This window comes from Micropterus salmoides, unplaced genomic scaffold, assembly GCF_014851395.1.
Source record: "Micropterus salmoides isolate LMB-PRFRI ecotype aquatic unplaced genomic scaffold, ASM1485139v1 Ms_hic_scaffold_1, whole genome shotgun sequence".
Lineage (NCBI taxonomy): Eukaryota > Metazoa > Chordata > Actinopteri > Centrarchiformes > Centrarchidae > Micropterus > Micropterus salmoides.
This window is the reverse complement of record NW_024040040.1, coordinates 2,420,589-2,435,819: the sequence shown is the minus strand read 5'-3', so window position 1 is coordinate 2,435,819 and position 15,231 is coordinate 2,420,589. Positions and strand designations below refer to the sequence as shown.

Sequence of the window (15,231 nt, the reverse complement as noted above, 5' to 3'; positions counted from 1 at the left end):
TGAAGTACGTAGTTATTTTAACCCAAACCATGATTTTTTCCTAACCTTAACCAAGTAGTTTTGTTGGCTAAACCCAACCAAGTAGTTTCTGTGCCTAAACCTAACCAAACTGCAACGTTTCACTACAATAACGTAACCCTCTCAACTCATGCTTCACGCTTGGAAAAAGTTTTGTACCCTGCACTATAAGACCTCTCACAGACAAGTTAATGATGTCACTTTTGTGCTATGTGTAGATATGTGTATACTGTCCATATATGTGTGTACTATGTGTAGTTTGTGTCTAGAATTCATATTGATGGTGCTCTTTGTTCAGACTGTGAAAGCAAATTTCCTCCACTGAGGGCAATAAAGAATGAATCTGAATCTGACCCAGGGCATTAAAAAGCGACGCCAAAGGGCCTTGACCAAGCGTCAGTAGGTGACGAGTTGGGAATGAGAACTTGTTGTACCAACAGGCAATTATCATGTTTAATCTTTGAGATGTTCTTCTACACAAAGATGTCCTTTTTATTGTTTTACCATTAACCAAAAACACCAAAAGTCTGTCTGTGGCTGAAGCAGGCTTCTTCATACCTGAGAGTGTCCAGTCTCAAGTGTGGATCCTCCAGGCTAGCAGACAGCAGCTTCACTCCTGAGTCTCCTGGATGATTGTAGCTCAGGTCCAGCTCACTCAGATGGGAGGGGTTGGAGCTCAGAGCTGAGGTCAGAGAAGCACAGCCTTCCTCTGTGATCAGACAGCCTGAAAGTCTGCAAACACACAAACAAACACACACACAGGAACCCTCTGAGAACAAAAACAAGTTAAAGGTCCTTCTCAAATCATATTAGCAGACACATGCACTCACCTAAAGGATTATTAGAAACACCTGTTCAATTTCTCATTAATGCAATTATCTAATCAACCAATCACATGGCAGTTGCTTCAATGCATTTAGGGGTGTGGTCCTGGTCAAGACAATCTCCCGAACTCCAAACTGAATGTCAGAATGGGAAAGAAAGGTGATTTAAGCAATTTTGAGCGTGGCATGGTTGTTGGTGCCAGACGGGCCGGTCTGAGTATTTCACGATCTGCTCAGTTACTGGGATTTTCACGCACAACCATTTCTAGGGTTTACAAAGAATGGTGTGAAAAGGGAAAAACATCCAGTATGCTGCAGTCCTGTGGGCTAAAATGCCTCGTTGATGCTAGAGGTCAGAGGAGAATGGGCCGACCGATTCAAGCTGATAGAAGAGCAACTTTGACTGAAATAAGCACTCGTTACAACCGAGGTATGCAGCAAAGCATTTGTGAAGCCACAACACGCACAACCTTGAGGCGGATGGGCTACAACAGCAGAAGACCCCACCGGGTACCACTCATCTCCACTACAAATAGGAAAAAGAGGCTACAATTTGCAAGAGCTCACCAAAATTGGACAGTTGAAGACTGGAAAAATGTTGCCTAGTTTGATGAATCTCGATTTCTGTTGAGACATTCAGATGGTAGAGTCAGAATTTGGCGTAAACAGAATGAGAACATGGATCCATCATGCCTTGTTACCACTGTGCAGGCTGGTGGTGGTGGTGTAATGGTGTGGGGGATGTTTTCTTGGCACACTTTAGGCCCCTTAGTGCCAATTGGGCATGGTTTAAATGCCACGGCCTACCTGAGCATTGTTTCTGACCATGTCCATCCCTTTATGGCCACCATGTACCCATCCTCTGATGGCTACTTCCAGCAGGATAATGCACCATGTCACAAAGCTCCAATCATTTCAAACTGGTTTCTTGAACATGACAATGAGTTCACTGTACTAAAATGGCCCCCACAGTCACCAGATCTCAACCCAATAGAGCATCTTTGGGATGTGGTGGAACCGGAGCTTCGTGCCCTGGATGTGCATCCCACAAATCTCCATCAACAGCAAGATGCTATCCATCAATATGGGCCAACATTTCTAAAGAATGCTTTCAGCACCTTGTTGAATCAATGCCACGTAGAATTAAGGCAGTTCTGAAGGCGAAAGGGGGTCAAACACAGTATTAGTATGGTGTTCCTAATAATCCTTTAGGTGAGTGTATATCCTATACAGGTTAGCTGTTTATCCACTGATGTAAAAGAAAACTTAAATGGTCATTCATTAATTGTGTTGAGGAATCCTGACCTAAGGGTTTCCAGTGTGCACTGTGGACTCTCCATTCTAGCAGAGAGCAGCTTAACTCCTGAATCCTGCAGGTTGTTGTTACTCAGGTCCAGCTCTCTCAGACTAGAGGACTGGGAGCTGAGAACTGAGGACAGAGCTTCACAGCTTCTCTCTGAGAGGTTACAGCCACTCAGTCTGGAGAGGGAATAACAAGAAAAGAAATAACATTTATTTTAAAATGCTTGCTTCTTTAATTTAAATACATTTTTGGTTATTGGTTATTATTACATTTTCATATATGCAAAAAAGCTTACAATAAGACATAATTTCATGTTGGGACAGAGGATCAAACTATCATTCTTACTAGCAGGCAACCCACAGTGTGCACAGTTATACAGTGTACCTTTGTGTTACAGTACATCAGCTGTGGTTTTGTGTACTCCAATACAAAGATGAAGTCCAAATTCAGGTAAATTATCAGGCTTAACAGCACTCACAAGTACTGACTTATCCCATTTATATATTGCCATTTAGATTAATCCATTTAACAGAAACCGCATGACTTCATTCTTTTCAATGAAGGTCTTTCATATTGGCCCTTCTTTCTGATGGAGGTAGTTTCCTGCTGATTGGAAGATTTGATCCTTGTTTGGCTAATTTTTAGTCTTATATTAAGATGCACATTCATAAGTTCAACTCAATGAAGTGAAATACTAACTTTAAGGAAGTCTACCTTGAGTTTTCATTGCTTGTAATAAGCACAACTTGCTTAAATGTATGCTAATTGTCCAGTTCTAAGGTCCATGTCAGTAAAGAATCTAGCCAAGCAAATTTGGCTTACCCCATTTTGCTAAATACAACATTTAACAATAATAATGTAAGAATACTTGGGGTTTTCTAGGAGGGCTGTTTTTGCAGTGTATAACACACACACACACACACATATATATATATATATATATATATATATATATATATAGTTGAAGTTGTGTAAATAGTCTTCTTATTGTTCCTGTGCTGGTACATCATACAAACAATTGTTGTAACTTGTTACTGGTTAAATGTAGCTCAATATAGGCTTTAATATTAACAAAACATGATTTAATTTATGCAAAACAAAGTCAAAATTTTCAGAAACAAGACTTGTTAACTATCTTGAGATTCCTTTCTTCCAGAGTAGTAATCAAATGACATGATGTCAAAAATCACTATGATTCTCCATCTCTGTCAAAGTTATTATTTCATGCTAAACAACATATGATATCGGAATTAGAACAAAATACAGGCCAAACATGATCACAGCTTCTGTCTGAGAAGTTATACAGACTCAGTCTGGAGAGACCAACAAGTAACGCCTTTATTTTTTCTGCAGCTGAAAGATAGCATAGTAATGAATGAATGAATTAATGAATAAATCCTACTTACAGAGCTTTCTTGGAGGCTTTGACCACTGGCAGCAGCCTTAGAAGAGCCTCCTCTGAAGCAGAATATTTCTTCAGGTCAAACACATCCAGATCTGTTTCTGATGACAGTAAGATGAAGACCAGAGCTGACCACTGAGCAGGAGAGAGTTTATCTGTGGAGAGACTTCCTGAATTCAGGGACTGTTTGATCTGATCCACTAGAGAACCATCATTCAGTTCATTCAGACAGTGGAACAGATTGATGTTTTTCTCTGCAGAGGTAGTCTCTTTGATCTTCTTCTTGACGTACTTGGCCGCTACCTGATTGGTTCTTGAGGCACTTACTGTCTGTGTCAGCAGTCCTCGTAAGAGAGTCTGATTGGTCTGCAGTGAAAGTCCCAGGAGGAAGCGGAGGAACAAGTCCAGGTGTCCATTTGGACTCTGTAAGGCCTTGTCCACAGCACTCTGGTAGAACTGTGTCACTGCAGATTCATCTTCTCTTGTTTCAGACTTCTGGGAGGTTGTTTGTTCTTCTGCCAGCAGATTGACACCAGAGTTGATGAAGGTCAGATGGACATGAAGAGCAGCCAGAAACTCCTGAACACTCAGATGGACGAAGCAGAACACCTTGTCCTGGTACAGCCCTCTCTCCTCTTTAAAGATCTGTGTGAACACTCCTGAGTACACTGAGGCTGCTCTGATATCGATGCCACACTCTATCAGGTCTGATTCATAGAAGATCAGGTTGCCTTTCTGCAGCTGCTCAAAAGCCAGTTTTCCCAGAGACTCAATCATCTTCCTGCTCTCTGGACTCCAGTGTGGATCTGTCTCAGCTCCTCCATCATACTTGATGTTCTTCAGTTTGGACTGAACCACCAGGAAGTGGATGTACATCTCAGTCAGGGTCTTGGGCAGCTCTCCTCCCTCTCTGGTCTTCAACACCTCCTCCAGAACTGTAGCAGTGATCCAGCAGAAGACTGGGATGTGGCACATGATGTGGAGGCTTCGTGATGTCTTGATGTGGGAGATGATTCTGCTAGCCTGCTTCTTATCTCTGAACCTCTTCCTGAAGTACTCCTTCTTCTGTGGGTCAGTGAATCCTCTGACCTCTGTCACCATGTCAACACACCCAGGAGGGATCTGATTGGCTGCTGCAGGTCATGTGGTTATCCAGAGGCGAGCAGAGGGAAGCAGGTTCCCCCTGATGAGGTTTGTCAGCAGCACATCCACTGAGGTGGACTCTGTAACATCAGTCAGGACCTCATTGTTGTGGAAGTCCAGAGGAAGTCGACACTCATCCAGACCGTCAAAGATGAAGACAACCTGGAACTCTTCAAAGCTGCAGATTCCTGCTTCTTTGGTTTCAGGAAAGAAGTGATGAACAAGTTCCACCAAGCTGTACTTTTCCTCTTTCAGCACATTCAGCTCTCTGAAAGTGAATGGAAATGTGAACTGTATGTCCTGGTTGGCTTTGTCTTCAGCCCAGTCCAGAGTGAACTTCTGTGTTAAGACTGTTTTCCCAATGCCAGCCACTCCCTTTGTCATCACTGTTCTGATTGGTTCATCTCTTCCAGGTGAGGCTTTAAAGATGTCTTCTTGTCTCTGAAGGTTGTTTCTGGTCTGTCTGGTTTCCTGGATGCTGTTTCAATCTGTCTGACCTCATGTTCATCATTGACCTCTGCAGTCCCTCCCTCTGTGATGTAGAGCTCTGTGTAGATCTGGTTCAGAAGGGTTGGGTTTCCTGCTTTAGCAATCCCCTCAAACACACACTGGAACTTCTTCTTCAGGTTAGATTTAAGTTTTTGCTGACAAACTGGAAAAGAAGGTCCTGAACAAACAGAAAAGATCAATAAGTGATTGATAAAGTCCATATGATAGTTTCATTTCCTTATATAAATATGTTTCCCTCCATCTGCTGAGCCATCAGTAATCCGTTTATCCAGCAGCTTAAATCTTTAGAGAAATCCTCTTACCGCTCTGCAGACGCTCAGCCAGCTCCTCCTGCTTCATTCTCCTCAGGAAGTGCAGTGTGATCTTCAGAAATGCCTCCCTGCTGCTCCTCCTCCTCTGCTCTTCCTCCTCACCGTCCAACACCTCCTCATCCTCCCTCTGACTCTCTAAGCATTCTGGGTAATCTGAACTCAGACCCTTCTGGATCTTCTTCAGCTCGTTCTTCACAAAAGTGACAATGTTCTCCTCCAGCAGCTGGAACAGAATATTATATGAAGGACACAATCAAAGTCAAATCATGGAACCAAACATCAGATCCATGTTGGACAGACTGACAATCCACTGGTCTAAAAAGTGCAGCGTGGAGATTATTGTGAACAGAATAGATGGAAAAGTAGTTGTTGTACATGTACAGACCATAAATATGGAGTCCAGGTGTGTTTGATGCTGCTGGGCAGACTGACCACTGGGAACCTCTGAGCTCTCCTGGTGGACTCTGTGGAGGAATCATGAAGATTATTATGTCTGTCCTCACCAGTGTTGGACAGTAACGTATTACTGTAATATTACGTTTTCCCAGTAACTAAGTAGTGTAACTAATTACTTTTCTAAAACGGTAATATTATTACTAGTTACTAAGGCAAGTAACGCTGCGTTACTCATTACTGAACGCACCATCCTTGATGTAAATCCACGATTGTGCGACAGCTCAGCGGGACTGGACTTTGTTGTTAATGTCCGCTGACAGCCAAACACAAAAGGAAGAATGGACAACGAGGGAGAGAGGCGTTCTTTCCACAGCTGTAAGTAGATACTGCCATTACTGTTTCATAAACTAAAAAGAAGAATCCATGACAACCCAGAGTTGAGACCAGGAGGCAGAGTCGCAGTTTAACACACTTCTCTGCCCTTCTTTTTCAGCAGTTACCCACCCAAAACCCTACGCAGAGTCGCAGTCTAACACACTTCTCTGCTCCTCCATTTCAGGAGTTACTTAGTGAAAATCCTATAGTGACGGTGTCTGCCCCCCGACCATCGAAATTATTTAAAAAGGTAAGCAGAAGAGGAGCTGTGCATAGAAACCTCATAAAAATTAAAACCACAAGAGCAATAGTGCAAACGAATAGGAGAGTTAAATGTGGACTCTTAAACATCAGATCTCTCTCTTCTAAAGGTGTACTAGTAAATGAACTAATATCAGATTATGATATTGATTTATTTTGTCTTACTGAAACCTGGCTGGGCGATGGAGAATATGTTAGCCTAAATGAATCCACCCCTCCCAGTCATATTAATACTCACATTCCTCGAGGCACAGGCCGAGGAGGTGGAGTTGCAGCTATCTTCGACTCTAGCCTACCTAATCAGCTCTAAACCTAAACTAAACTATAACTCATTTGAAAGTCTTGTTCTTAGTCTTTCACACCCAAGTTGGAAATCACTGCAACCAATTCTTTTTGTTATAGTGTACCGAGCACCTGGCCCGTATTCTGAATTCTTATCTGAATTTGCAGAGTTTTTGTCAACTTTAGTCCTTAAAACGGACAAAGTTATTATTGTAGGGGATTTTAATATTCATGTGGATGTTGAGAATGACAGCTTCAGTACTGCGTTTATCTCTCTGTTAGATTCCATCGGCTTCTCTCAGAGTGTTCATGAACCGACTCACTGTTTTAACCACACCCTCGACCTTGTTTTGGTGTATGGTATTGAAATTGAACATTTAGTGGTGTTCCCGCAGAATCCCTCTTTATCCGACCACTGTTTGATAACTTTTGAGTTTGTATTGCTGAACTACAAGATGTCTGTCTGATAGTGCCATAGCTAAATTTAAGGATGCGATTCCATCAGCTCTAAATACATTATCTAGTCACAAAGTAACGGAGGACTCCTATGCTAATTTCAGTCCCTCCCAAATCGATCATCTTGTTGATAGTGCTGCAGGCTCGCTGCGAATGACACTCGACTCTGTAGCCCCTCTAAAAAAGAAAATACTAAAACAAAGACGGTTAGCTCCATGGTATAATACTGAAACTCGCAAATTACAGCAAATATCGTGGAAACTTGAGAGGAATTGGCGTTCCACCAAACTGGAAAATTCTCGTTTAATTTGGCAAGATAGTCTTAAAACTTATAGGAAGGCCCTCCGTAATCCTAGATCAGCGTACTACTCAGTTATATCTATCGATCAAGCCAGATCAAACTCATCAGTTAGCTAAACTCAAATGTGCCTTCAGGATGTTAAAACCTGGATGACCTGTAATTTTCTAATGTTAAACTCAGATAAAACTGAAGTTATTGTTCTGGGGCCTCCAGCACCACTGTGAGGAATCTTGGAGTTATCTTTGATCAGGACACGTCGTTTAAGACTCACATTAAGCAAATTTCAAGGATTTCACCTACGTAATATTACGAAAATCAGGAAAATTCTGTCAAAAAATGATGCAGAAAAACTAGTCCATGCATTTGTTACTTCTCGGCAGGATTACTGCAATTCTTTATTATCAGGCTGCTGGAAAAAGTCTGTTAAGACTCTTCAGCTGATCCTGAATCCAGGTTCCTAGAGTCTCCAAAAGTAGACTAGGAGCCAGAGCGTTCAGCTATCAAGCTCCTCTCCTGTGGAACCAGGTTCCAGTTTGGGTTCAGGAGGCAGACACCATCTCCACATTTAAGAGTAGGCTTAAGACTTTCCTCTTTGATAAAGCTTATAGTTAGGGCTGGCTCAGGTGAGTCCTGAACCATCCCTTAGTTATGCTGCTATAGGCCTAGACTGCCGGGGGATTTCCCATGATGCACTGAGCTCCTCTCTCCTCTACTTTCTCTCCCTCTGTATGCAACCTTATCCCATTATTGCATGTTACTAACACAACTTCTCCCCTTTCTGGTAGTCTTGTGCTTTCTCGTCTCTCTCCTCTCTCCTATCACTTCCTGCAGGTTTTCTGGCTCTGGAGCTGTGGAGTCTGGATCTGTGGTTGCGGGTCACCTGCTGCCCCCGTGTTCCTGCTCGACACCCTCTGCTGCAACAACTATTGTTGCTAGTCCTATTGTTATTATTGTTATTATAATCATTAACATTACGACTGTTACCATTAACACTATTATAAATATCTGTACCATTTTTCATTTAGTCTATAGCAACATCACCTTCACTGTCTGTACCTCTGTGTGTATATTGTGTAGGCTGCCTCCCTCCTCTCTCTCTCTCTCTCTCTCTCTCTCCTTACATCCCTCTCTCTCTCTCTCTCTCTCTCTCTCTCTCTCTCTCTCCTTACATCCCTCTCTCTCTCTCTCTCTCTCTCTCTCGGCCGCCCACCCTGAGTCATGGTTCTGCTCGAGGTTTCTGCCTCTTAAAGGAAGTTTTTCCTTGCCTCTGTCTCCTAGTGCTGCTCTTGGTGGGAACTGTTGGGCTTCTGTAAATATCATCACAGAGTACGGTCTAGACCTGCTCTTTATGAAAAGCGCTGTGAGATAACTGTTGTGATTTGGCGCTATATAAATAAAATTGAACTGAATTGAATTGAATTAAGATGCAAAGAACATTGTTTCATTGTTAAACTTTCAACCGCGAACATTTCTACATCTGATTTATTGAAGCATCTGCAGAAGCAGCACAGCGACGTGAAACTTGTAGAAAGAAACTCAGGCAGTGACTCATTGGGAGAGAGAGGTGTTAACGTAACGTTTTGTAACTACTGAATACTGCTCTTATAAATAGGCTACATGTGCAGTAAAACCACTGTTTAAAAGTTGGGCTTTACTTGCTTTATTGTTTTATTTCAGCCGGTGGCGTTAAGAAACGTTAGGCCTAGGCTATGCTTTGTAAAAACCACACTCTTTGCTGCTTTTATGGATATGATGTTAGTTAAAAAGTCGTGAGAGATCGCTTTGTTTCGGTGTGAAGGGGGGTGTTAGGGAAAGCAGTGTATAATTTGGATAATTATCGACGCGGACCGCCGCGTTTATTTTCCTAATTTTCACTAGGTGTATTTAAAATAATTTAAGGAGCTGTATTGAGGAGCATATATTCCTGCAGCACCTCCTGGCTCGCTCGCTCACTCCCTCTTTCTCTCTCTCTCTCTCCCTCTCTCTCATGAACACCTGTCAAACATTAGAATAACCCCCACAAGCCACGAGCTGAAGACTAGTTCTACTGGTTCTACTGGTTCTACTGGTTCTACTGGGCAGCTTCAGATGTGAGAATATAAATGTATGTGAAGAAGAACGATGCTGAAAATAAACACACAGGTTTAATAAAACTTCTCTGGATGAATAACAGTTAAACAAGAATCAGTCTGATTTTAATGTGATTAACAGCTGACCTCTCTGCAGCAGACGGTCGGCCTCCTTTAAAACGCATGGTGTGACCCACTGAGTGGTCACTCTTGAAAGACCAACGGCTGGGTTCAGGTTCACGTCCAGCAAAGTCGGGTCTCCCATTGATCCTGTTAGACAGAAAAGGAGACCACCTGGGAAGAAAACCTAATTTTTAGCCTTCAGCCACAGACGCTTCTGGAGAAACTGGCAGCTCTCAACAAGAAAAGGATCAAAGTTCACTAAAAGCTGAAGCTGAATGATTTCAGTCTGTGTATCATCGCTTCATTTCCAGCAAATATTGGACCAAACCAGGACTAAATGTTCTGATCTCTGAGCAGATCTTACTGTTCCTGACAGATACCAAACTTAACTGTGGCTCCATCAGCAGCAGCTCTGTTGGCCTGTATTCTAACGTTTGCATTACTAGACTCACCACAAATATCCTGACTGCTATTTACAGACTTTGGTAGGTGAAGCATTTTAGGACAAAATCCAAAGAGGAAGTTTCAGACTAAAAAGAGCTGAACTTGATTTGTGGAACTCAGACTGCTGAAGCCTCATATTGTCCTCAGCTCAACTTTCCAATGTCTTTTTCCACAGAAGCAGGACTGTGGACTCTGTCCTCCATCACTTCCATTGAAACCCCATCAGGAAGAGATCTCTTCAGGGCCAGTGTGCACAGGAGGAACAATTCCAGCCACCAACAACTCTTTCAGTGGACATATGGGCATGTCAGTGTTGTTTAGGGACAGACTGGAAAACATGTGGACCTGTCCTTTAATCCTAATCTGGCTCTGACCTTCATCATCATTCTAGGAGAACATGGACATTAGAAGGACAACTGGTCAGACTGGATTTAATGAGGACAAACATCAGCAGTGAGCAACATGAGGAGGGAGACATGAACATTTAGCTCTGATTGGCCAACGCTGTTTAATACTGACACATACTCACTGTCTGTCAGACACATGTCCTCGCTTAAAAGTAAAGGGTTGACCCATTGACCGGTCACTCTTGAAGGACACACAGCTGGGCTCAGGTCCAGGTCCAGGTCCAGCAGAGTCTGGTCCCTGCTGCTGCTCTGGGCTTCAACACAACACACACAGAGCTTTGAGAGTGAATAATGATGGTGGAGTGATTTGAGTCCTGGACAGTTAGAGATCCTCATCTCACCTCTGAGCTTTGGTCTGGCTGTCATGTTCCCCACACAGAGTGCTTTTAGAGGGAGGGACTCCCTCCTCTCTGTCCTCACACTGACTCATGCTGCTCAACTCACATCCACTTTCACCTGGAGAGGAAACACAAATCATTCATCTGCACATCAACTCAAATCCTCCTTTCCATCATTCCCTCCTGGAAAAAGATCGGCTGCTCCTCCACTGATTGGCTGCTAGTTTCTGTTTCATATCAGCTGCAGCTGAATGCAGTCAGACAGCAGCGTGAGGCAGAGGAAGCTGCCATCAGCTGCTGGACTTCTACTATCAGTCCACTAGATGGAGGCATGAAGCTGCAGCCCAGCACACACACCTGCATGGAGGACCCGGACACATTCAATTCAATTTCAGGTCTGCCAGGAAACGTCAGGATCCTGCTGTGTCTGACTTTACACCGGTGGAGACGACGCTTTGAAAAGCACGATGTAGTTTGTTTTCTGCCAGCTGAAGAAAGGAAAGAAACATCAGCTGTTCATCAGATTGTTAATAATCCAGCAACATGGAGATTTCTCTTCAAACACAAGAGTTCTCCAAACTCTCTCCTGAAATAAGAAGTCAACAACTACAACAAACAGACAGCAAGAAACAAACCCTGAAGGGACTAAAGACAAACTTGGAAGACAAAGCAACTTCCAGTTTCTTCAAAGTGTTGGAAAAGAAGACTCTGGCCCAATCCTAATGTCCACCCTCACAGACTTTGAGGCGCGTTCCCGGGAAGTCCGTGAGGGCTCAGGGCCGTCCCACTGTCAAATTGTCAAGTACGCGAGGGCTCTCCGCATTTCTGCAGACTTTGGCTGAGGGAATTACCCACAGTGCATAGCGGTATGACGTGAAACACGGGGATTACCAGGGGAAGCGAGAAAGCGAGAGAAATATCACGGCAAATCCACGTTATAAGAGAAGAAGAAAACAGTAAACAAACAAGCATCGACAACAACGCTGATGTTAATACTGTTGAAGGTTTTCTTAACTTAAGAATAGAACACATGAAGTCAGAGGAATGCAACCATCTTATTACACACCTAGTTTATTCAACTACTTATTTTAGTTTTTGCATTTACCTCTCGTCCACTCTGTAGGGCGAGAGCCTGCAGGACTTAAAAAGAAGGCAAAAATATAAAATAAAAAGTGTGCAACATATTAAGTGGCAAAGGGTTGTCCCGTTCCCGTTCACATCATTGTGAGCCCCTGCAGCCTCTTAAACTCAATCACTTTCCAAGGGACCCCAGTAAAGTCTGTGAGGGTTCAGGGCTTAGGGGGGACATTGGGATGGGGCCTCTCACTGGACGCCTACAGAGAAAAGGCGTCTACTATTCAAAGTCACTGTAACTTACATTTCCAGCTAAACTGAGTCTCTCTGCTTGCCTGCCATTCAAAAGTTACGAAGCAAACAGCGGCAGATCTGACATTAGCTGGCTGTTCCTGTCTTGCATCACTGTAGGATAGCAGACACAAATCGCTCCACATTTGCTTTGTACCATTACATAATTTCTTGCAGGCTAGCTGGTGAAATCGTGTGGACAGCAATACAGCAGTAGTATTTTGATAACGTTAGCAACTGGTCGGCGTTCAAAGTTAAAGTCATCTAACTTTAGCCAACTAAAGCACAAAATCACAATATATTTCACGTGCCTTGCAGTAATGTTAGTTTACCTTAGTTTGCCAACACTGTGTCTGTTTTGTCAGTTCAAAACAAAGCTGATGCTGACGTGTTTTCACCCGAAATCTATCTGATTCTGATTTGGCCTGACAAATATACTTTGTTGTTGTTACCTGAAAACTGGTTTTCCTGCGTTCCACAGCTGACGACAAGTTAACAAGCCTTTAGCTGAAGCAGAGAGAGGCTTGGTTTGTTGGCACCACTTCAGTTGTTGTTTTTACAGTGGAGGTGACTCAAAGCACACTAGGAAACATTCATGTGAAATGGTGCATAAATACCTTTAAGCTTCACAATTTGAACGGCTGCCATCTTATAAATGACAGTAAACTTATTCAGTGTATCTCCAACATCAGGCAAATAATTCATTTTCATATAGTAATTTTACATTCAATGGTCTGATTCTTTTCTTTTCTTCCCTAAACCCACTCCCAGACTTGACAGAAAATAAGACAAATTCTGCAGATCTTTGACATTAGGTCTGGATTCACGAGTCATTTACTGCTGCTAAACCAAGTCCACAGACGCAAAACTAAAATGATCCTGGTTCTTATGAGTGTTTTTCTGAAAGGAACAGATCAATAAGATCCGGCTCCTCCAAAGAGCTGATCCCCATCACTATTTTCAAAGGTAAAAACATCAGACTCACTCAGCTTGTTCCTGTGGATGTCCGTCAGATCAGCAGCTTGATGGTGTCTCCTCCACTCAGTCTGTAAAAAGAGAGAACTGCTGATTTATTTTAAGGTGACTCCACCCATTAACAGTCATGTGACTGCAGCTGCTGTCTCACCATCATAACGTCTTCATCAAAGCATACAGTCTGACTGGTCTGAAGGCACAAACAAAGGCAATTCCAGAGAAACCAGTTCACCTGGTATTTGTGTCTGGAAAACTGTGCCATATAACAGTCTACAGTGAGATGCAACATTTCTACTAATCTGTCCTACTCTACTTTAGGCTCAACAGGTGTTTCATACATTTCTCTCTCACTGCTGGTGAGAGAGGTTTAGTTGTTCTGAGCGCAATGAGTCATATTCTATATAAGACAATGACTTCTATCACCTGGTTATTTTTAACAGTGTGTCCGTCACCAGTCCATCAAGCTCCTGTCTGAGGATGACACCACCATCATTGGTGGGGATGAGTCCGCCTACAGGTGGAGCATGTATATATATACTGAAATAACCCACTAACAGGTATTATCGAAACTTCTCCAGTCAAACTAGCGTGTTCATCATTGTTACAAGTTTATCACCACAAGCTTGGCTTTCTGTTTGTTTCATCTTCTGATATCCTTTAACACCTTTAACACATTATTATTTGGCAAACAGCAGGCCAAAAAAAAAATTCTTCAGACAGATGCTGTCGAATATGCCACAATAACTGATATGTTTGCTACCGGGGCTGCAGTAGCTTCAACATCAGCTGCAGTTTCCGACATTGTGTAACTACACGGCACTTGAAGGAGTAAAGTATAGCCGTGGCCAGTAAAAAGTAAAAGTACAGATACCACATGAAAAATGTTACTCATGTAAAAATAAAAGTTATCCAGTGGCGATGATGCAGTGGATAAGACACATGCCTTTGGTGTGAGAGACCCGGGTTCAATCCCTCACTTGTGACACATCCACCAATGTGTCCCTGAGACACATACCCTTAGTTGCTCCAGAGGCGTGCGACCTCTGTCATATATAGCAGCTGTAAGTCGCTTTGCATAAAAGCATCAGCTAAATGAGTAAATGTAAACAAACCTACTCAAGTAAAAAAGTACCTGCTAGGCAAGTTTATTTGTATAGCACATTTCAACAACGAGGTGATTCAAAGTGCTTTACATAAAACATAAAAGCAACAGGGAAATATAAAAAAGTTTAAAAGCAACATAGGAAAATTTAAATAAATATTTAATTAAAAATATAATAAAAGTTACAGTGCAGTGTTACAATCAGGGTTAAAAGAGTTAAATGGAAAATAAAAACAGGCTGAGGGGTTGAGCAAATAATTGAGTTACGATTATTCTGAAAAGAGAATAAACAGAGAAGTACACTTAATCTACTCTCTCTAGCTAGGCTGTACTCGGGTCCACAGCAATCTTTAGGCCCACTGAAACTCCAAAAACCCTCGGACACTACAGAGAAACCAGGACACGTCTGTCCGCAGGCCACTTTGATCCAGTTATACTCTGGACCCACCTGCGCGTTTACAGGTGGACAGAGGTTCCTGCAAATCACTCAGGCGTGAGATTTAAGACCACTTCCTTCACTCTGTTCAATCTCACTCCCATTATGTTTTCACTCAATTACCTACTCATTTCTCACCGTGTAAATATTTAATTAAAATTAATTAAATTAAAAGCAATGGTAAAAAGCTAAAAACACAGAAAAAGAAAACAGGACAGTAAAAGTTACAGTGCAGTGTAAGTTATCAATAAAAAGAAAATCATAAATATTTAATTAAAAGCAGTGGTAAAAAGAAAAGTCTCCAGTCTTAATTTAAAAGAACTGACAGTTTCAGCAGACCTGCAGTTATCTGGGAGTTTGTTCCAGATATATGGAAAAGTACTACACATT

At 42.4% G+C, this 15,231-nt stretch overlaps 2 protein-coding genes, 1 long non-coding RNA gene and 1 pseudogene across 5 annotated transcripts in view; 1 reads left to right on the top strand and 3 right to left on the bottom strand.

Moving 5' to 3' along the window:
- Positions 1–15,231, top strand: part of LOC119887775 — an 878,746-nt pseudogene that overhangs the window by 605,233 nt on the left and 258,282 nt on the right.
- The window catches only part of LOC119889520 (NLR family CARD domain-containing protein 3-like), a 237,846-nt gene that overhangs the window by 2,627 nt on the left and 219,988 nt on the right, over positions 1–15,231 (bottom strand). The window contains 2 exon segments of the mRNA XM_038700706.1: positions 577–750; positions 2,148–2,321. Of these exon segments, the coding sequence (XP_038556634.1) occupies positions 577–750; positions 2,148–2,321 (348 nt within the window).
- The window catches only part of LOC119902760 (zinc finger protein OZF-like), a 64,461-nt gene that overhangs the window by 31,347 nt on the left and 17,883 nt on the right, over positions 1–15,231 (bottom strand). The gene's annotated exons all lie outside the window — the stretch shown is intronic.
- Positions 11,167–13,385, bottom strand: LOC119917410. The gene is made up of 3 exons (XR_005447278.1): positions 13,314–13,385; positions 12,781–12,910; positions 11,167–11,451 (listed from the first exon to the last, which is right to left on the bottom strand). It is a non-coding gene; the product is annotated as an uncharacterized LOC119917410 (long non-coding RNA).